Genomic DNA, 23844 nt, shown 5'->3' on the forward strand with positions numbered 1-23844 from the left:
GTCCTGAAGTTACGAAAGATGGCATTGTGTGAATGCAAATTAATTTTTTTCTAGAAAAGGAAACCTAATACAGTTTTTAAACTTTGAAAAATTTCTAATAGTGTAATTATAGAAAGATTCCTCTGGTTTGGAAGTCATTGATGAGAGGTCATCAAGTTAAATGGTCACCAAGAGAGTAATGAGAGAGGCTATGAGAAAGGTTCTTCATGCAGATTGTTGTTGGAGCAAGGAATGCTTTGCCAGACAGGGAAGTTGAGATATAGGCCATTGTATTTTTAAGGGAAAAGTAGATAACGTTTGAAGCATAGGCAAATACTGGGCTATGGGGAGAAAGTGGACTTAGTTAGTGATTGTTAATAAGCCAGCACAGCCACAATGGATCAATTGGCTTCCTTATATGTGCTACAAACTTCTGTGGTTCTACAGGTCAAACTGAAGTTAAAATGTTTTATCAACAGGAAGATTTTGAAATATCTATCACAATACCAGCCAGGTTTGTACAATGGGCTAGCTTTGCTGGTAAATTTATTTCAAGGGGGAAACTGGCTCCTTTCCGAAACACCCTGGACAATATAAAGTTTGAATCAATTGTCATTATATTTGTAAATATAATCCCAATGTGGGATAGTTTATTTGATGAAAATGAAGTTTATTTAAAGGGGAAGAACAGTTGCAGGCATGAGACTGAGCTCAAAGCAAACACAGTTTTTTTTATATAGAGAATAACATAATAGGGCAGAATTTCTTTTTGAGGCTATGCTGATCTCGCTCTGGACAAATAGTCTTTTGAAACCAAATCTTTTCCCTAAAGAGAATTCTTTGTACGCCAACAGGGGAGACTGGCTTCTGAATTTTGTCTATCGTAGTTCCTCAGTACAGCTGAATGTAGCAGGTCTACAACCAATTGCCATGGATGACAAAAATATGATTAATGTGGATCTTTCATCCATTGTGAGTATTTATCTCCACTGTCTTAAGTAATGTTTGACATGCATGAATAAACTTTGTAATAGAGGACAGTGTCAGTCTTCCATTATTGGATGACTGTTTATTTCTGATATGCTGTAGCCATTTTAGACCTATCTTAAATGAATTTTTAAAATTTTAAGACGTCCTACTGTATTGTGTGTAAATCTGGGAATGGAATCGTATTCAGCTTCAAACATGTTTGGTTCTTGTTCTTTTTTCATGTGAGATGAGTGTTCAAGTCCCCTTTTCCACTCCAGGTGCCAAGTGTCAGCTTCTATAGCTGTCCCCAGTTAAGGTATAACATGAGTTTGATGGTTTTCCCCAACTATGTCTCTTCAACCCAGCCTTAGAAGAGCAGCCTCTGCTGTTGTACCAATGTGAGTGTTTCCATTTCCACAGCTCCAGTTTGTGTGGAGTCACATGCTGTGTACCCAAACACTCAAGGAATTGGTTTGAACTGCATTGCCAACATTCTCAATTCTCAAAGGGAATCCTGACACAGTATCCAAGCTTGATACTACTGCTAGGATGATACATCAAGGATCCTTTTTTAGAATTGTAGGTGTTAACAACATTGGTTGTAATTACCCAAATTTTGAACCCCTGCAGTAAGCAAACAGAAGAGGCTTTAATCCTATTGGATCTCTTTGTCAAAGCTGGGTAGTCCCACTCCCTCCCCCCACTCCCCATTATTTTTCCTTCCAGTGATGTAAAGTTGAAGATTTCCTCACAGTGCATGTGATATTATGAGGTCAGTAAGCTCTTAGTTTAATTCTCATAAAGGAACAATTAGAAACTCTACAAATCCTTCTAATGTCCAGAACCAGAGAGATAAATTTTCAACATTTGATTTCATCTTAACAAAGTGTATTTAAAATAAGTATTATCAACAAATTCTAACCTTAGATGTTATCAGATAAGCTTCCAGTTTTTTTTAGATCCTTTGTGCAGTCAATAAACTGAAGAAAGTTTTATCCCCAACCCATCATGGAGAAGAAACTCTCTGGGTGTGTTATGTCTCAACCCCAGACACATGCTACTTATAAATGCATTTATTATATTTGACACATACCAGTTAAAACTTTTCTTCACAGTAGAGTAACTGTAGTCCTAAATAATATTTATGGGAAGGATAGTCAGATTCAGAAAATATTACTTTTGATAATTAACCAAGTATTGTACGTAACCTCATCTATGGCATTAGTTGAGTAGTATATTCATGTTCCACATTCCTCACAATTATTTTCATTTTCATTACTGCACTGGCTTTACAAACAGATTTAGTATCTAAAGACATAGAAATGAACAAACATCAATTCCAATCACAGAATCATTTGCAATCATAATATAGGTGCCTGTTGATCACAGTGCCAGTACTCACAGGAAAATATAAGCAAAATACTGCAGATGCTGGAAATCTGAAATAAAAACAAGAAATGCTGGAAATACTCAGCAGGTCTGGCAGCATCTGTGGAGAGAGAAGCAGAGTTAACATTTCAGGTCGGTGACCCTTCATCAGAACGGGCAAATATTAGAAATGTAATAGGTTTTAAAGCAAGTAAAGCAGAGGTGGGGCAAGAGATAATAAAAGAGAAGGTGTTGATAGGACAAGGTCACAGAGAATAACTGACCTGAGCTGTTCATTTTTCTGTCAATTAACACCCTCTCTGTACTAATGCTTTGTCTTTCACCACACCATGAACAAACTGTTTGCCTTTGCTCCATGACCTTCTGGTCAGTTATTCCCTGTGACCTTGTCCTATCAACACCTCTTTTGTTATCTCTTGCCCCACCCCTGTTTACGACCTTTTACATTTCCAATATTTGCCAGTTCTGATGAAGGGTCACTGACCTGAAACGTTAACTCTGCTTCTCTCTCCACAGATGCTGCCAGACCTGCTGAGTATTTCCAGCATTTCTTGTTTTTATGTCAGAGGAAAATATTTTGTTTTTCTGTAAACTGTTTTGTTCCCAATGCCAATTGTAACCACCACAGTACCCACCCTCCCCAGTATCTTTATACACTGTACTTTACAATGCTCCAGTTTAATTGTCGGTTTGGAAAATGCACATGTAAAGTTTCTAATACTTAAACAGAGGCCCTGTCTGTTCTTTCAGGCGATGTAATAGATTGCAGAGCACAATTTGAAGAAGAGTAGAGGAGTTATCCCCCATATCCTAACCAACGTTTATCCCACAATCCCTCAACCAGATATTATCTGATCATTTATCTCATTGCGGCTTGTGAGAACTTGCTGTGTGCAAAATGAGTGCCATATTTCTTTACTTTGCAACAGTGACTACACTTCAAAAAGTACATCATTGGCTATTAAGTGCTTTGGGATGTCCTGAGGTTTTGAAAGGCACTATGTAAATGCTGGTTCTTTCTTTAGAATCTGTGTTGTGACAGTAAGTATGTTCGAGTGCATTTAATGTCCAGCACCACCACATTACACGGTCATTGTGCTGATGAGAATTTGACACTGTGACTACTAAAGATGAAAATAATTGCAGCCACCACAAGTGGTTTATGCCATTTCAGACCTCAATTGTTTTGGGAAAAATTAAATGCAGTCTAAGTTTTAATTAAGCAGTGTAATCTTTAACTTTAGTCTGATATGCGAGTAAAAATTAAATGTCCTAAATCATCAGGTAACTGTTATAGCTACATTGGGAGTTCTGACGAAGATTGAAAAACAGCAGCAGTTCATATCGAGTCATAGAGTTGTACAGCACAGAAACAGGCCCTTTGGCCCATTGTGTCTGTGCCAGCCATCAAGCACCTATCTATTCGAATTCCATTTTCCAGCACTTGGCCCGTAGCCTTGTATGCTGTGGCGTTTCAAGTGCTCACCTAAATACTTCTTCAATGTTGTGATGGTTCCTGCCTCTACCACCCCTTCAGGCAGTGTGTTCCAGATTCCAACCACCCTCTGGGTGAAAACATTTTTCCTCAAATCCCCTCAAAAACTCCGCCCCCTTAGCTTGAATCTATGCCCCCTGGTTATTGATCCCTCCGCTATGGGAAAACATTTCTTCCTATCTATCCTATCAATGCCCCTCATAATTTTGTATACCTCAATCAGGTCCCCCCTCAGCCTTCTCTGCTCTAAAGAAAACAACCCTAGCCTACCCAGTCTCTGTTCATAGCTGAAATGCTCCAGCTCAGACAGCATCCTGGTGAATCTCCTCTGCACCCTCTCCAGTGCAATCACATCCTTCCTATAGTGCGGTGACCAGAACTGTACACAGTACTCCAGCTGTGGCCTAACTAGTGTTTTATACTGCTCCATCATAACCTCCCTGCTCTTATATTCTATGCCTCGGCTAATAAAGGCAAGTATCCCATGTGCCTTCCTAACCACCTTATCTACCTGTGCTTCTGCCTTCAGTGATCTATGGACAAGTACACCAAGGTCCCTCTGACCCTCTGTACTTCCTAGGGTCCTACCATCCATTGTATATTCCCTTGCCTTGTTAGTCCTCCCAAAATGCATCACCTCACACTTCTCAGGATTAAATTCCATTTGCCACTACTCCACCCATCTTACCAGCCCATCTATATCATCCTGTAATCTAAGGCTTTCCTCCTCACTATTTACGACACCACCAATTTCCGTGTCATCTGCGAACATAGTGATCATACCCCCTATACTCACGTCTAAATCATTAATGTACACTACAAACAGCAAGGGTTCCAGCACCGATCCCTGCAGTACACCACTGGTCACAGGCTTCCACTCACAAAAACAACCCTCAACCATCACCCTCTGCCTTCTGTCACTATGCCAATTTTGGGTCCAATTTGCCAAATTGCCCTGGATGACCTTCTTAACCAATCTCCCATGTGGGACCTTTTCAAAAGCCTTACTGAAGTCCATGTAGACTACATCAACTGCTTTATCCTCATCTAGTCACCTCCTCGAAAAATTCAATCAAGTTTGTTAGACACGATCTCCCCCTGACAAAGCCATGCTGACTATCCCTGATTAATCTCTGCCTCTCCAAGTGGAGATTAATCCTATCCCTCAGAATGTTCTCCAATAGTTTCCCTACCACTGATGTTAGACTCACTGGCCTGTAATTACCTGGTTTATCCCTGCTCCCCTTACCACATTCACTGTCCTCCAGTCCTCTGGTACCTCTCCTGTGGCCAGAAAGAATTTGAGAATTTGTGTCAGAGCCCTGCTATCTCCTCCCTTGCCTCACATTTCAGCCTGGGATATATCTCATCTGGGCCTGGAAATTTATCCATTTTTAAGCCAGTTGAAACAGCTAATGCTTTCTCCCTTTCAATGCTAATTTGTTCAAGTATATCACAATCCCCCTCCCTGATCTCTACACCTACATCGTCCTTCTCCATAGTGAATACAGATGAAAAGTAATAAGTTAAAACCTCACATATGTCCTCCGACTCCACACACAGATTGCCACTTTAGTCCCAAATGGGCCCTACTCTATCCCTGGTTATCCTCTTGCCCTTAATATACTTAGAAAACACCTTGGGATTTTCCTTTATCTTGCCCGCCAGTGTTTTTTCATGTCCCCTCTTTGCTCTCCTAATTACATTTTTAAGTACCCCCCTACACTTTCTATACTGCTGTATGGCCTCTGCTGTTTTCAGCTCTCTGAATCTGCCATAAGCCTCCTTTTTTTTCCTTCTTGCATCCTCTATATCCCTTGACATCCAGGGTTGCCTGGACTTGTTGGTCCTATCCTTCACCTTTATGGGAACATGTTGTCCCTGAACTCTCACTGTTTCCTTTTTGAATGACTCCCAGCGGTCTGATGTAGACTTTCCTACAAGTAACTGCTCCCAGTCCACTTTGGCCAGATCCTGTTTTATCATCTTGAAATCGGCCCTCCCCCAATTCAGTACTTTTATTTCCGGTCCATCTTTGTCCTTTTCTATAACTAATCTGACAGAGTTATGGTCACTATCGCCAAAATGCTCCCCCACTGACACTTCTACCACTTGTTCGGCTTCATTCCCTTGGATTAGGTCCAGTACCGCCCCTTCTCTTGTAGGACTTTCTACATGCTGGCTCAAAAAGCTCTTCTGTGTGCATTAAGAATTCCACCCCCTTTAAGCCTTTTGCAGTAAGACTATCCCAGTTGATATTGGGGAAGTTGAAATCCCCTATTATTATTACCCTATTATTTTTACATCTCTCTGAGATTTTGCCTATATATCTGCTCCCTATACTCCCTGACTGTTTGGAAGCGTGTAGTACATTCCCAGCCAAGTGATTGCCCCCTTTTTGTTTTTAAGTTCTACCCATATGGCCTCATTTGAGGAACCTTCTAAGATATCATCCCTCCTTACTGCAGTAATTGACTCCTTGATCAACAGTGCAATGCCACCTCCTCTTTTACACCCTCCCCTGTCATGCCTGAAGATTCTATACCCTGGAATATTGAGCTGCCAGTCCTGCCCTTCCCTCAACCATGTCTCTGTCATAGCAATAATATCATCTTCTCATGTGTTAATCAATGCCCTCAATTCATCTGCCTTACTAGTAAGACGCCTTGCGTTAAAATAGATGCAATCCAGCCTTGCATTGGTCGCTTGTGCCTTAACAGGTCTATATTTGCTCTGCCTTCCAGACTGATTTAGTTTCTCTTCTGTATTTGACTGTGCATCATCCCTTACTGCACATCCACTATGCATCCCATCCCCCTGCCAAATTAGTTTAACCCCCCACCCCAATAGCACCAGCAAACCTCCCAGCAAGGATGTTGGTCCCATTCTGTCCAACTTGTGCAGGTCCCACCTTTGCCAGAAACAGACCCAGTGATCCAGGAAACTAAAGCCTTCCCTCCTGCACCATCTCTTCAACCACGCATTCATCTGCTCTATCCTCTTATTCCTATACTCACTAGCACGTGGCACCAGGAATAATCCAGAGATTACAACCTGTGAGGTCCTGCTTTTTAATCTGTTACCTAGCTCCCTAAGTTCTTGTTGCAGGACCTCATCCCTCTTTCTACCTATGTCGTTGGTACCAATGTGTACCATGACCTCTGACTGTTCACCTTCCCCCTTCAGAATGTCCTGCAGCCGCTCCGTGACATCCTTGACCCTAGCACAAGGGAGGCAACATACCATCCTGGAGTCATGTTTGTGGCCACAGAAACGCCTATCTGTACCCCTTACAATAGAATCCCCTATCACTTGCCCTGCCACTCCTCTTCCTCCCCTCCTGTGCAGCTGATCCACCCATGGTGCCCTGAACTTATAGAAAGAGAGACAAAGAAAAGGAGAACAGAGAGAGAACATCAAGCAGAGAGACAGACAGGTTAAAAGAGAGACTCATTATTGTGGGATGAAGAGAGGCAGTGTATCTGAACAGGAGGCAAAGAAACAGGGGTCAGTTCTAATCTCATGCTAGGTTATGAAAGTGGCAATGACAATGATTATCCAACACAGTTGGGGTTATATGAAGTTTTTCTCTAATTTTATCAGACTTTTCAATCTAGTGTGTTAAGTAATTTTGTCATTCAGTATTTGCAACCCCAGTCCAGCCTTCTGGCATGTAAATTCAAACCTGTGATTCAGAGGAGATTGAATCACAAGTTAAAAGGGAACAGACTATACAACAATTTTTTTCCAGAAATGCAGAGGGATGAATTGATAGTCTTGCTTCAAATTACTGTTACTGCAACTTCTATCAAGAAATTAATCCGAAGAGGCCAGACATGAGGGTTGTATATTGATCAACAGTCCTTGTTATCTAAAGAAACTTATCAATGACAACACTCAGAGTTCCAGAAACCTGAAATTGGGTACCCTGTCTAACCTTATGACCATGCCATTAGATGTGGGCTTTTGAAAAGCTGACTAGCAAATTCTAGAGCATAACATACGTGAAAACACTTCATGCAAATGGTATTCCTCAAAACATAGCAGGCCAATAACATAATTTATGCTGAATTACCAAATAACTCGATTAACATTTAGATAACATACTTCACCATAAGGGGAAAACAACATGAGAAACAGTCATTCTGCCCATCAAACCCAGTCACTCAAAACACCATATACTATCCTATCATGGACCACTTATTTACTTTCCTGAGAGACGGGTCTGCATAAATACTCCCAAATTCCCAAATATAATAAAGCAAAATTCCAGAATATTCATCCAACTTCATATCTCCACTATTCAGCTCTGGCTTGCTGCCTTCCAGTGAAAACATATCTCCTTCCTTTTCAAAAACCTACCCTCGACCTCCCGCCCCCCGTCATTGCAAACTGTGGGCCCATCTGCAACCTCCCTTTTCCTCTCCAAAGACCTTGAACGTATTGTCACCTCCTAAATCTGTCTTTCTCATACCTCCACGTTTGAATCTTTCCAATCAGGTTCCCACTTCTGCCACAGAAGTGAAACCACCTTAATCAAAGTCACAATTTACATCCGCTGTGATTGTAACCATGGTGCATTTTCATTTCTCGTGCACGCCTTTGACACAGTTGATCATAGCATCCTCTTCTAACTCTTCTACTCTGTTATCCAGCATATATCTCTGGAGTCCTCCAAGGATCCATCCTTGGCCCTTCTCTGTTCCTCATCTACCTGGTGCCCTTTGCTAATATCATCAAAGACAAGCCTCCAGATGCACTGGCAACACCCAGCTCTAACTCTCCACCCCCTTTTTTTTCAATCCTGCATTGCTTCTTTGTCCAGTTTTAAATGAGCCTCAATTTCTTCCAGTTAACTATTAGGAGGACCATTTTCTTCAAGCCCAGCCACAAATACGAGACCCTTGCCACCAAGTTCCCATCCCCAACCATTGTCTCAGGTTGTACCAGACTGTTCACAACCTTGGTGTCCTATTCGACCCTGAGATAAGCTTCTGACCCCATTTCTTCTCTATATAGAAAAATGCCTATTTCATACATCCATTATGTCACGCACCTTGTCCCTACTTCAACCTATCTGCTGCTGAGCTTTCATTCGTTCCTTTGCCACTTCCAGACTCGACTATTCTAATGCTCCCTTGGCCAGCTTACCACCCTCCACCAGTAAATATGATAACATGAGAAAGCATGGGACAAGGAAACAAGATAAGACACAGCAAGCTCTTTCCTTCCACATGCCTTCCTTGGCATAACAGTGCCAAGTTCACAATCTATCCTGTTGCACACAGCATTAAATCTTCTTTGTCTGTGCTACCCCTCAGCCCTGTTCCTAACTGTCTATTTGTTCAACAATTTTTTTTAGCAGTGTTAATCAACACCGCTAACTTTCCACACTAATCTTTGGAAAAATAATTCCTCCAGTACAGCCGCACCAGGCCTACCCTCGATCACAGGTCCCTTGGCTTTGCATTGTGCACATTCTGGGACATATAGAAAATGGATTACACCAGTGGGATTTACTCCTGTTTCCAAATGAGAGTAAACAGAATGCAGTGCCTTTCAATCAGTGAATTTATTTTCAAAGATTTTACGACTCTGGAAGAAATGGAAGCATCCAAAGTGTTATCTCCAAGCCAAGATTATTCTAGTTCTGAATTAAAATAGATATAACTGGCAACAGTAGAAGGTTGAGTTATGCATGAAGTGGAGCTCTGTCCTCATGGTCAAATACACTGGCCAATGTTGACTGAGCCACACTACCGGAAGGTGCCCCTTCAGCTCAATCTGAGCTGAATTAGTTGATCTCAGCCAGAGCCGCAGACTGTTCTCGGCACCACTAGGTTAGGGAGGATGAAATTTAGGCAGGGTTCTTGACTTCCAGTCCAGTGATCCAAGCTGGAAATTGAGTGTGGACAGATGAAACAGCAGTAGGACCCACTGTCAAGAAACCTGCCAACACCTGCTGTTCAAGCTCACCCATGCAGAATGGCCAGGAAGGCCTGCCTGTATCTGCAAAACTGGACCCCCTGCAGAAGTCAGCAACCTCAGAAATTTAGGGGAGAAGATTAGAAAATGGTTGTCATTATATCTCCTTCTCCCTGGGTCAGCAATAATATACAATTTGATTACTGTAGATGCCTATTGTATCACAGATAGATCCAGTACAGGGAGCTTTCTCTAGCCTGACTTTCAGTACAAGGCAACTTTGGTGAGCTGACTAAATGTTGTTATCCATCTGTCCAGTCCTGTACTTACCAAACCACAATCAGTCAACAATGACAGAAAAAACCAGACCCATAAGATAAATATTCTGTACATAACAGAAAAATGCAAGTCAGGAGCCAGAGTCTTTGAGCTCTGAGTGATGTGATGCAGCCTTTCTACTTCACACTCATTATAACATCATAAACAAACATCGGAAAGTATGGGACTGGAAAAGACTTTGCAGTCCATCCCAGCCGGCCTCAAAAATTCATATATCTTGATTTCGCATTCCCTCAAATATCTATCCAATTTTCCTTTAACCTATTCCTTACTATATTCTCCCTCCACATTCCAATCCACATGTTCACAATCCTTTTCATCACATAGATAAATCTAAACTGTCTGTGCACCTACCCTCTTCGAACCTTGAGCCTGTGTTCCCAGTTCTAGGTTTTGTGGCAGTTTCAAATGCCTTGGTCCATAGTTTGCTGCAGTGGGGCATCTCAGGGCATGCCCCATTAGTTAGACCTTTTCCCTCGCCCTGCAGCTTGAAAAGATTTTGCGCTACAAATTGCTGGAAGTGTGACAAGACATCTGGGACCTTGATGAACAATTGGACCGTTGCCTATCTCCTTAATCAATTAGATTTAAAATTTGTAAAAGAAACAGAGGAAAAACAGAAAAGGAAATAGGCTGGGTAAGAGTCAAATTAGGTACACAAAGAAAAATAAAGAGAGGGAAAGAAAGGTTGGGTAAAGAGAGAGTGCGAGGAAAAGTAAAAACATTTTGAAATTTTTAAAATCTCTAACAACATTTGACTAACTGCAGGAATTCGATTTCACAGTGTCAGTTGCTCCTTTTCTGGGCAGGAGAGGTTGAGTGGCATTTCAAGAACATAAATCTCAATATTAGAAAGGTCCTTACACTGTTAAATATCAGTTCTAATTTTCTGCAGTGTATTTAATTGGTAAGTAATGCGAAAATTCAGCAATTTCTGGAAACTCATGGAGAGGTTGATGACAAGCTGCCATTTACTGGAGGCTAAGGACGGAGCGATGCAAATCATCCAGCAATTTGTGGCAATTGGCAACAGTCACCATATCCATTCTTTGCCACAAATTGCTGGAGAATTTACACACCAATAACAGTGTTCACATTAAAGTGCCATTTTCCTCCCAGCAAATTCTGGGCCATTGTTATTGTGCAGTATGAGTAAGATCAGCAAAGACAGGTTTTTATAAATTTTATCTGACAATTAAAAAATAGGAAATAAATGGATGAATTTGTGTACTGTTTCCAACTCCCTTATCTAAATTAATTGTGGAACTTAATCTTTTTTTTAAATCTTGGCAGCTGCAGCTAACAGTAGGTGGCAGAGTGGCACTCTATCAAATAAGAGAATGTGGGAGGGTGGAGTGAGCCATGATTCATCTCAGTGACCTGACCATCCTTAGTTACTTGGAGTAAACAGCAGAGAAACCATGTTGGGTAGATGAATAGGCATGCAGCAGTTTACAGATACATTGTCACATACTGTATTTTGTAATAAATATATCAGTGACAGTTCAACTGAGTGTTTCTGGTGATGTAACATGAAGTACAAGAGCACATCTCAAGTGGTTTGTAAGTGTCCGCAGATGCTGAGATTGAATTACAGGCAAAATGCACTCACTGACAGATAATTGGATCTCATGTAGTTGGGATAGATTGTTGGTCTACATATTGTTTATCTTTATAAGGCCAGTGATGCTAGTGGCAGCCTGTCAGAAATGAAGGGACAACCTGGGGTGTTGTGCTATGTTGGTATGCATGCCACCAGATGTTTGTGTCCACTGTACTGTTTGCGCACACCAGCGTATGTTAGCGTGTAGGCCGGCAGTGTGTGGCGACCAGCATGTGCTCATGTGCAGGCCACTAGTGTAACGTGTGTGCACATCAGTATTTGTGGTGTACAGGGTCCACCGTGATATGTCAGTATTGAGGCATATAGTATCGTTTGTGTGCACACCAGCATATGTTAATGTGCAAGGTGCTTATTTTAGCAGTGAGTGTACAATCTCCATTAATCCACACAGCAAGGAGAGACAAATGGTCAGAAGATAGCCCATCAGATCCCTGTATGAAATAAAAACAGAAAACGTTGGAAACACTTAGCAGCTCTGGCAGCATCTGAGAGGAACGGAGTTAGCGTCTCCGGTCAATGAACATACATCAGAACTGTAAAAACTTAGAGATGTTTTAAGCAAGTACAGAGGCAGGGAAAGGGGAGGGAGGAAAGAATAAAATGTCATAGGTGGAAGGCAGGAGAGATTAAAAGACAATAGGGATGATGGTGCAAGGCAAAAGGTGATGGCAATGGGACAAGGAAAGAAACAAAAATGAGTCTGGAGGAGGTGTAAATAGGAAAAGTAGAATCATCACCAACAGCTGTCGTCTTAAAAAAAAATCACTGACACTTCTGGACTTTTCTACACAAATTTAAATGTTGGTTTGAAAGTGAAGTATTGTTAGGAGGTAACTGAAGCCCAACAGACTGGCAGTGTGCAGTAATTTCTGATATACCCTAGGTAACATTCATTGTTTTGATACCATTTTTGTCAGCACTCCTCCTGTTTCAGATGCTTCCTATACACATTTTAACATCACAGTTTTCATTTCCGTCATCACCACTTGTGTTTCATTGCTGCATTTTACCATAACAACGCTGAATGTTACATGTGTCTCCATCTGATACGATTGGAAGAATCTGTGACACTGGGTCATAATTGAATTAGGTGACCACAAAAAGAAAGTCTGATTAGGAAATACCATGGCAAGGAGATGTCTGTTAAGTCAGTAATGCTGATTTTCACTGTTAAAATAAATTCACGCTGACCACAAAAGCAGGATCGCAGTTACTATTGTATGTTGGTTTTAATCTTACACAGTACTCATTATCTTCACCTCAGTGTTCTTCTCATGAAGGCACAAGTCCTTCACTGGGGTACTATTCTACAAGTGATGCCTGTCCTCCAGGACCTCACCCAACTGGCCACACTTTGGGCTGGATTTTAAGGAGCCCTCGCACGGGATCCATGGTGGTGGGGGAGCCTGAAGGTGGCCCCGGATGAGACCTGCCACAGACCTCGACGCCAGCAGGGCCCGGCCCGATATTACCGGCGGCGGCAAGGCCTCATGGCTGTCCGCCCCACTGCTTGGTGAAGGAACTGCAATTTAAATATTAATATAAGCGGCGGGCTTACAAAATTCAGCCCTTTATGTGCGAGTCTAGACAGTGAGTTTCAGGGTAGATGGGAGCTAATCACAACCAGCTAAACCTGTTAATCAAACTCCTCAAAATATATTCTTTCATGGCATCAAATCAAATTTTAAACTGTGATTTGATAAAATGGTCCAAGTCGGATTTAATTTACTATACACTGTATAGCATATGTCCATAAACATTGGTAGAAATTGTGTGCTTGGGTGTGCTCATGTTTGCAAAAGGTGTCTGTTTTCTGACTCCATCATTAAATGCTAAGACATAGCTGTTTTCTTTTGTTCTATTTTAATTCTCAGAAAAACACATGCATCCAAGCAACAGATACAACCTGCTTATTTGTAGAGAGGGAGAAGCTTTCACTGGCTGTAGCTGGGATATGTGAACCATCTGTTTATAATGAGATGTGTAAAGATTTGGTTTAGCTCCTAGTTGAATGTTTTTCTCCCCTGCATAAGGAAGCAGTTTGTTCTCTGTCCTTCAACACACTGAAAAAATAACTATTGGACATATTGTTGACTTTGAGTGTCCTGTTATTGTGAGGTTAGTGTGCTGGCTTCAATTCCCCTGTTACCATGACATTAGTCTATTGATTATGAGTGTCCTGTTACTGTGAAATTAGTTTGTTGGCTTTGGATGTTCTATTACTGGAGATTAGTGTGTTGGCTTTCAGTGTCCTGTTATGGTGAGGTTAAAGTGTGGGCTTTCAATGTCTTGTTACTTTGAGGTTAGAGAATTGCTCCTTTACTGTAGAGACCAGCACTCACATATGCTTATCATTAGCAACTAAGTTGGGCCAGTTCAGAATGACAAATAGGTGTCCATCCATACTTAAGAGGTGGCCCTCGCTGCACTGTATCAGTGGAAAACTTGTCTCTCACTGAATAAATCCCAGAGCACAATCCACAAAACCAAGGAAAGTTCTACATAATTGGGTGAGGAACAAAATGCAGGAAGTGAACACCCTATACGTAGACCAACTATCAGGGGTCACAGGAATTTTTTTATCAGTCTGCAGTTTTATTCCTTGTAGAGATGTTAAAGGATGTTTTTCTTGCATTGATATACAGGGCTTAAATACAGTGAGGATAGGAATATTTACCACTGCCAAATTATTCCAATTATCTATAAGTATCTGATTTTGTACTTTGAAAAAGAGTTTGGATGAAAGGCTGCAGATAGAGGGGGCTTTAATTTCCTTTTGGAACATTTTCAGTTACATTGGCAACAAAGAGAAAACAAGAAACCCTTTTCAATCCAATTTGGCTTTGAGAATTAGTAACGCTTAGTAAGTCAGCAAATAGAGAAAAATAAAGAAATGCAATGAACTCCTGGGATTCCATTGGAGACCCCCCTAGGGTCATAGATTCTTACAGCACAGAAGGAGGCCATTCAGCCCATTGTACCTGTGCTGACTCTTTGAAAAAACTATTCAATTAGTCCCACTCCCCTGCTTTTTCCCCATATCCCTGCAAATTTTTGCTTTTAACTAAATATCCTGTTCCCTTTTGAAAGTTACTATTGAATCTTCTTGGGTCCCATTTTGGAACCCTTGTGTTACATAGAGTAGTGTCATCACTATCTCGGAACATCTTGAGAGTCCAAATGGGATTGTGACATAAAACTCTTCACAAGGACATTGCTATAGAATGTCTCAATATAGCTTCAGGTTGAATTATTTCATTTCCACCTGATTTTATTTTAATTAGTTTTTTTAGTGTGGTGAGAACAAATACACAGATCCTTTTCATAAAAATCAAAGAATTTACAAAAGGAGTCCATTCACCAATTGTGCTTATGCTAGGACTTGTACTTCAACTGAATCTGTCTAATTCTGCTTTTATATTCTCCCTTTTCATATACTTAGTCAATTATGTTTTAAATTATATTATAGTTTCAGCCCTAATAGGCACTTCTTATAAAGTATTCCATGCTCTAATGATCCTGTATAGGAAAAATATTCTTCTAACTCCTCCTAGTGATAATCCTGAGTCTACACCTTTTATTAATGATTTGCCAACTAGTAAAAACAATCTTTCATTGTATACTCTTTCAATACCTTTTATATTTTTAAAAACCTCTATTAGATCCCTTCTTAATAGCCTTTGTTCTAGCGGAAAAAGCTCCAATTTTTGGGGGCTTTCCTAATATCATCTCTCATTCCTAGTATCATTCCTTGAATCTTTGCTTTCCATTGCTCAAATATCCTTCATACAATGGGGTGCAAAGCAGCTGCACATAAAACTTCAGCTCTGGCCTAAATAATGTCTTGCACAACTTCAGCATCATTTGCTTGCCCCGACATATAATTGCCAGAAGTCAATTTGCCTTTTTAACCTGCACTTCCACTTTTAAAGATCCCTTTATCTGTACTCCTAAATCTCTCCGCTTTTTCACCCTGTTAAGAGTCTCGCCATTTAGGGTATACTTACTCTCTTTTTTTTCTGGTATTACTTCACATTTTTCTGCATTGAACTGCATCTGCCATCTATCTAGAAAAGAGATTTCCAAGGGTTCGCCAACCTTCAGGCCACTTATTTGTCCTGCTTTGTTACCTGGAACATATCTAACACTACACACTTCCTTGTTGGACACACAAAACACTGACTTAGGAAACAGTCCTGGGTGCATTCTAAGAACCCTTCCCCCATCTTGACTGTTAGTGTCATCCCAGTGTATCTTAGGATAGATAAATTCCCTCATAATTACAACTCTGTTCCAACCACAAATCTCTCTATAATGTACTCCTAATATATTAGCTGACCCCTTACTATATCCTAACTTTAACCAGGTGAGTGCCACCATCAATACACATTTTCCTTTCAGTGGCTGGAAATGATCTCTTTAATTAATAAGGCCATCCAGCTTCCCTTTATTTTACTTCTCTATCTCTCCAGAAAATATTTAGCCAAATAATTCTGTCAAGGCTACATCATCATGTTCTTCTATCATAATTAGTGTTCCTAGTTCCCCGACTTTATTGATAATGTTTTGCACATTCACATATAAACACTGTAACCCTGACATTCATATTCCTCATTTAATTTTCTCCCGTCTATTTTTCTTCAGTCTTTCACTATCTTTCTCCTTAACCTTTCTATCCTAAAATCCATCTTTCCAGAGTTTATTAATTTAGTCTATTTAGCCACTCCCCCAGATACTGTAAGATTTGTTTCTCTCCCACTTCACTGGTTTAAATCCTCCCCCCCCCCCCCCCCCACCCCGCACAATTTACCCTCTACTAGTACATTTATACTGGTTTAGGTGATGCCCATCCCATCTGTAAAACTTTCCTCTGTCTGCAATACATCCAGTTCCTTAGAGAGCTCAAACCCTCCTTCCTACACCATCTGTCAAGCCACACTATGATGTGTCTAATTTGCTTTTCTGTAACTGCCCATTGTGTGGCACCAGGAGTAATCCTGAGATCACTGGCCTGGAGGTTCTGCTTTTTAATTTAAAAATCAAACTCTCTTTTAAGAGCTCCATCCATCTTGCTGTTCCATGTGTCATTGAATGACAATGTCGAGCTGCTCACCCTCCCTTTCCAGAATCATTTCCACCCACACTGTTATGTCTTTTACCCTTGCACTTGGAAGGCCACAGATGAAGTAATTTATTTGTCTAATGATAGAATCCCCTTTAACTACCATTTGCCTTTTCTTAACACTATCACTTCTCCCCCACCCCTGATCTGCTAACCTCATCTGTAATAATATCCAACACTATATCCTTGTAGGATATATCCTACAACACTATATCCTTCTAGTCCCCAGAAGTTTCCTCAGTCATCCTCCCCCACCCCTCTACCCCCAGCAGATAGTCACTCACGTTCCTTTGTCTGCTTCCCTATTCCTTACTAGGTTTGAGGTCACCACCTCCTACAGTGTGTGCTGTAGGGACCTTTCCTCCTTCCATTTACATTGAGTGTCTCAAACTCAATAACATTCGAGTCCACTAAAGACATTTCTTTCACCTCTGGTGTCTGGGACATTTACATTTTCCAGAAATTGCACATCTTGCAAGTTCTTATCCACACAATACTGGTTTCCACTGTACTGCCATGATAAATGGACTGAAAGGACTCAAACTCTCATAACTTAATGTAGTTTCAAGCTAACTACACTTGAGCGCTGAACTCCAATTCAGGCTAAATTGTACTCACTCGGGTTCTTTCTCGCTCTGCTGACCTCTCACTATTCAGCTCTTGATGAAGAATCAGAATGTTAAGTTGTATTACACTCTTGATGCGAGTACGAATGCTCTCTTGGTTCAGAAATCAACTCATTCGGGCCTTTTCTCTTGTGATATTTTTTTCATTTTTCTTCTCCTCTCACAGGCACAGTTCCAGAAGTGCCAGTCACCCTCAAGTACTTAGACAAAGTGATCATTCTTCAAGAGTGAACCTAGGCAGTGAGAGTCAGTAGGCTGTTCAACTGTGAAGGTCATCACAATCAAACGCAATTCTTTCTTCACCCAGTGTTCACACACATGAATTTATATGGTTTGCTTTACAGTGATCAAGAAGACCTCGGGCTGATTTTCCCCTCCGCATCCAGGGATGTGGAGGCCAATTTTGTTTTAATAAGTTGAGAATTCAATGTAAAGTGCCTAGCCCCACAGTGCACGGCAACAGGTGAAGCGGTGGGCCCAAATTGTAAGATATCAGGATAAGGATGAAGCTTCACAGTGCAGAACACCAAGTGAAGGTCTAAGCCTCATAGTGCTGGACACCAGCAAGGTGCACAGAAATAGGAAAGATGATGAGGTAAATCAGAAAGTAGCGATTAAGTGGCGCCAAGCTTAGATTTTAGAAATCTGTCAATTGTAGTAGAAGGGAAGACAGAAGGGAGTTAGGTCTTTCACAGTTTTTAATTCCGGGGGGGAAAATGAGTTGGACAAGGAGATGATGGATTGATAAAAGCAAAATACTGCAGATGCTGGAAATCAGAAATAAAAACAAAAAGTGCTGGAAATACTCCGGGTCTGGTAGCATCTGTGGAGAGAGAAGCAGAGTTAACGTTTCAGGTCAGTGACCCTTCTTCAGAACTTCAGATGATGGAAAGATTCTGGATTTCAGCTCAGTGGGAAGGCAGGGAGTTGGAAGAGTGTGTAGGGTGGAGCTTTTAAAGGTTGGAAGGAATTTTTGGAGGAACTGTGGCTCACATTGCAGACACCAGGTGCCAGACTAACCACACAGTGCAGGAACACAGGTGAAAGACGAACCACACAGTGCAGGAACACAGGTGAAAGACTAACCACGTAGTGCAGGAACACAGGTGAAAGACGAACCACACAGTGCAGGACCGGGGAAGGACCAAGTCCCACTCAGGTAGGGCGTCAAGTAAAAGGCCTTGTCTTACACTTCTGGACACTGTGAAAGGCCATGCCTTGATAAAGTAGTGAAATCTGTGCCAGAACTTTAAAAGGATATGTAACATCTCACATTTCTGTCTCTATCTTAAACTAACCTGAACACCTAAAGCAATGATGGTTCTTAATTTTAACAGCCAAATATACTGACATCAATGCTGAATGTTTCTTACCATTTATTACATCATGTACAATAGGTTAGAAAAAGATCAGGCTGGATTGCGATGCCCTCCTCAACAAAATAGCCAGTTGGCAATGTGTGTCTTGGCTCACACATGAGAAATGGCCACTTTTTAAAAAATTCATTCATGGGATGTGGGCATTGCTGGCTAGGACAGCATTTCTTGCCCATCCCAAATTGTTCTTGAGAAGGTGATGGTGAGCCATCCTGAACCGCTGCAGACCATGTGGGGTAGGTACACTCACAGTGTTGTTGAAGGAGACACCCACGGTGTCTGTGGCACTGTACCACAACAACAATTGATGGCTGAAGGAACAACAGGAGAGAAGTACAAAGATTGAAAATAGAAGTCAAAGACTCCAATGTTTTGATTTTCAAAAAAATGATGGAGTGAGTAAAACATTCACACTTTGCTGCTGATCATTTAATTTATCAGTGAACAGCAACAGTTGTTCCTTCTCAAAATCATTTGAATCATATGAAACATAGTGTAGCTTGGTGTAAGATATTTGTGAATAATTGCATTAATTATGGCAAACAGATTTAATCTAAGAAATATTTTTAGATGCACATGGAAAGTTTAGGCACTTTTCATCCAGTTTGTTTTGCAAGTGAAATAATTAGTAACTGAAATGAATGTTGCAGCTTGGGGAAATAGGATTCAGTCTGTGTGTGGAACAGCTTGTCAGCATGCATCACTGAAACTGTCATCACATTCTCTCACTCCCTGTGGCAATCTTTAGTGCCTTTCTATAAAACTAATTTATAGAACATATACTTACTGAGAAAAGGCCATTAGGCCCATCAGACCTGCTCTTTTCATAGCCCATGTACAATTTACCCAATCATGGACTCTACCCCATTCATTTAATCTCCTATCACAGCCCATGTATTACCTGTCCTATTTTGGGTTTTACCCCACCCACTTAATCTCCCTCTCCAGCCTGTGTACTTTACCATTGGCACTACCAACCCATTTAATTCATTCTATATAGCATGTACAATCTACCCTTTCATGCACTCTAATCCACTGATTTAATATCCTGGGAAAGTTGTATCTACTTAATACTCCTTAAGACCCAAGGATAATCAAACTAAAGTCCAGAATATTCATTCATTCGCACATTTGGCCTCCTACCCTCATCAGACAGCATTTCCCCCTTCCAAAAGCACCAAAAACAATGTATGCCATGGATATTTGATCACCTCTGCCAGTATGTATACTGATAACCTCCACCCCATTCCCAAGCGAGACTGTTCTAGCTTTTATTTGTAAATCTGATCGAGATCAGTGCAGTATTTCCCATCAGCTGTAGCCCAATTCAGTCATTTAACAAAACAATTCAGCAGATTCATTAATATATTAGAAAATGTTTAACAGAGGTTTACAGGAATTTCGAGTCACATTCATATTATCACAACATGGCAAAGATTTATGCAACATTGTGTATTTTGAACCTCATAGCCATTTATGTAATGAAATTACAATCTTTAGATAACTTCATTCGTAACGGATATATCAGGTATACTTGTATATAAACTTTTTCTGGAGTGTGATATTTGAATGAAACGTGTACAATTTGACATTGGCAGTTTAAAGTACTATACAGATTGTTCAGGTACTGTTTGAAAAACTTGTGTTTATCACTTTTTCCTTACCACATGAGGCACACTGTGCTTTCAGCATTATTTCCTTTTGCACAACTTTGGTAACAGTACAAAGTTTTGAAATACCCAGAGATTTCGAGACACTAGAAAAGTTGGCAGCCAACTGATTGAAATTTGTGTCTCATTGGCTCTTCCTTCAGAATTTCCTTAGGGATGTGTGTGTCTGGGCTAGTATTGCTGAGAAACATGTTCCATTATCTCTGCATGGAGTCAGACAGCAGGTAGCACCATGCTCCAGTTAAACACATTTGTTTTTTATTTTCTGTGCTACATTTAATTACAGCTTGGAAGAGGCCGCTATTTAATGTCATACAGCAGAAATGGTGACTCAACACTGACACAAGTATTTTGTTGAATCGTCTGTTACTAATAGTTTAAATTAGTAATGCAACTCTGAATTCAGGAAAAATGCTGTGTGTTCAATGGAATCAATTTCCAATTTATGTACTTGTACAGCTCCATATAATCCACCTTACATGAACTTAAACCCCTCTATTTCTCTCTGCTTTTAAAAGCCACTTTCATTTTGACCAATGCCTGTTTTGACCACCCCCTCTCAACTCTACAGTAAAGGATGTTCATTCTCCTATGTGAAGCACCTTGGGATGTTTTTCTACCTTGTTGGTGTGATATAAATACAAGATGTTTTTGTACAAACCCAGAGCAGAAATGTAAAGGAACTTATTTGTGCTCTTGAAGCAAACACAGCAGATTTTGCCTTTAACAGTTGTGAATATTGTAGTGTAAGTCAATTAACCAGACACAGGAATTCAGCCTTAAGCCACCATGACTATAATAAATATATGCTGTTACTGCACAGTCGGCACCAGCATCATTTTGGTTAATGACCACTAAAAGAGAAAATTGTTTTATTTTAAAGCATAAACACAAAGAGGAACAATTAGGCTGCTGTCTGCGTGACTCAATGAATAAATTCATTCCCTGTGTGATGGCCCTGTAGTTGAGTATATGCTGGCACCCACATCTGTAACTCTGCTACATTGGTAAGGTACCAGTGCCCAGCTAGTGCCCCAGAACCATATCCCAGGATAAGCCAATGCTTTAGAAAAGGAAGACATACCCCAGGATGAGACTGTGCTGCAGGATACAAGGGAGAGCTAAACAGTGATTTGGTCACGTTAGAGCTGATGTAACCTCCAAGGAAATTCCCTTGGAATGTACCCACATGCAGATGTCAGTTCTTAAACCAACAAGGAACTGTTGATTTTATTTAAATGGCTCAATATTTTAATGCAGACATACCCAATTATATGACAATACTACCTTACTGGAGGGGGAGATGACGAACAGGGCCTCTATAGAATCAACATTAAACATGGCTTCAAGATGACACAGCACAGGTGAACGTTCAAAATGAAGTCAACCCTCTGCGCCGGGCCTGGTAATGCTGTACCTGAATCAGCAGGTCTGCAGTACTCCAGGGCACTGTAGATGATTGACTAGCCTGGCTCATTAATGGCACCTGAAAACACAGACCTGCCACTGGGGTGTTGGAATTCTTCCCACTTGCCTCCAGGTAACCCTGCAGGCACAGTGGAGTAACAAATAGGGTAGTCTGAGTTGGACAAACACAGCAAAGCTTAGTGTTCTGTGCTGGTAAGCTACCTGATTTTAAACTTTAGCATTACCTCTGCACATATGTGGCGTCCTGAACCCGTGGCCGTACCACCCTGCGTCTAAGCTCTCTGAACTTAAATTAGTGGTGCACGCCCCAATGGAGGGGAAGTGTGTATGCTCTCTGTATTCGGCAGTGTCCACAGACACAACTGTTTCATATGTAAAATCAATGTATTATTTTTACTTTGCAGGTAAATGGACATTTAGATTATATGAAGCAAATGGACACAATATTAAAGGCTGTTGGTGTAAAAACTAAGGAATGTCGCTTAGAGGACAAATGGAATATTAGCTCCAATTTTAACACGGGTGAGAAGTGTGCAAGGGAAGAAGGAGAAGCACCTACAGATAACACAGAAATAAATGCTGCTGGAAAGAACATGTCACAAGCACCCAATACTCAGCCCTCCGATTCCTTGTTGGGTGATGATCTGTTGGAGACAGCAAGAGCAAGCCAGTGCTCCTCTTGTACAGAAGATGCGGCACCAGTGGTACAATCCACATTTTGTCTTGATAAAGACAGAACTGCTGCTCATGGGTTAGTGACTAAAGCCTCTGAGCTCTCCAAAGACAAAGAGAGTTAACTACAAATTGCAAATGATCTAACAGTGTTGACGTCTGACAACAAATATTTTCACCAAGTTTATTGAAATTCAAGTATAATGGATGGGCACCTCTGAAAATCTGGGGAAAAGAGTGTCAAAATGAGGAGCTGCTGCACACATCATGTTTGTTGTAATAAGAGATTGAACCAATAGATGATTGTTGCTTAGACTCTGAAATCCTTGGAAGTAATTAATATCATTTAATATTAATAAAGAGCTTGATAATATCACTGTATTCGAAGTGAACTGTCTTGAAAAGCTTTGCGTTAATTAACCAGCATTTAATAATAAAGAGCTTGATAACACTGTATTAGAAGTGAACTGTCAACAAAAAGGGATCAAATAGTCATTTGATAGTACAGAACTTGAATATTGCTGAGTATTATTGAGTATTGTCGAAGCTTTTCGTCTTGCACTCATCAGGACAATCTGCAAGAATACCAATGTAAGGGAAAGCGACAACTTTATACTGTACAAGAAGTGAGTGCTGATTGATTGGCATGTGAACTCTGATTGGAGATTGCCATGGAGAATGCACCAGTTTATGGTGTCTGATAGTTAACTGCCAAGCTTTGTTTGAAATTTAAACCAGGCAGCTTGACTCTGATTGGTCAAGGCATTGCCCTGAGGAATGAACCAGCGAATGGCTGTCACTTATTTTGTTTATCTGAAACAGGCGCAATGTGTGTACATGTTCTTTCTGTCTTAATGGGCTCCATCCTGCACTCAAATTCACCTTTGAAGTGGAACAGTCAAATGAGCTCCCTTTGCTTGACATACTAGTTGAGAAATCTACCGCAAACCTACCTTCACTGGTCAATATACGCATTGGGATTCTCTCAGTTCCACGTGCTATAAGATTGGCCTTATTGGCAATAGGGCCCAAGCCATTTGCTCACCATGCCAAGCTTGGTGCTGAAATAGAGCAAATCAAAGGCATCCTGCATGACAGTGGCTACCCTGATCAGATCATTTCTCGCTGTATAGTGCAAACTTACGAACGGGCCTAAGGCTGTCATTTTCGGCTCTGAAAAATTTTCAGTCTACCTCAAATTACCCTGGAAGGGTAATGTATCCCAAATAT

The 23844-nt window shown here is 40.8% G+C and overlaps 1 protein-coding gene across 3 annotated transcripts in view; it reads left to right on the plus strand.

Annotated features, from left to right (window-relative positions):
* tmco4 (transmembrane and coiled-coil domains 4) overlaps positions 1-23001 on the plus strand; it is a 92598-nt gene extending 69597 nt beyond the window's left edge. For all 3 annotated transcript variants that reach the window (XM_068017331.1, XM_068017329.1, XM_068017330.1), the window contains exons 13-14: positions 834-951; positions 22347-23001. In XM_068017331.1, the coding sequence (XP_067873432.1) occupies positions 834-951; positions 22347-22739 (511 nt within the window). In that variant the 3' untranslated portion in view covers positions 22740-23001. The remainder of the gene's footprint in view (positions 1-833; positions 952-22346) is intronic.
* The last annotated feature ends 843 nt before the right edge of the window (positions 23002-23844 follow it).

This window comes from Heterodontus francisci, chromosome 37 (assembly GCF_036365525.1).
Source record: "Heterodontus francisci isolate sHetFra1 chromosome 37, sHetFra1.hap1, whole genome shotgun sequence".
Classification (NCBI taxonomy): Eukaryota; Metazoa; Chordata; class Chondrichthyes; order Heterodontiformes; family Heterodontidae; genus Heterodontus; species Heterodontus francisci.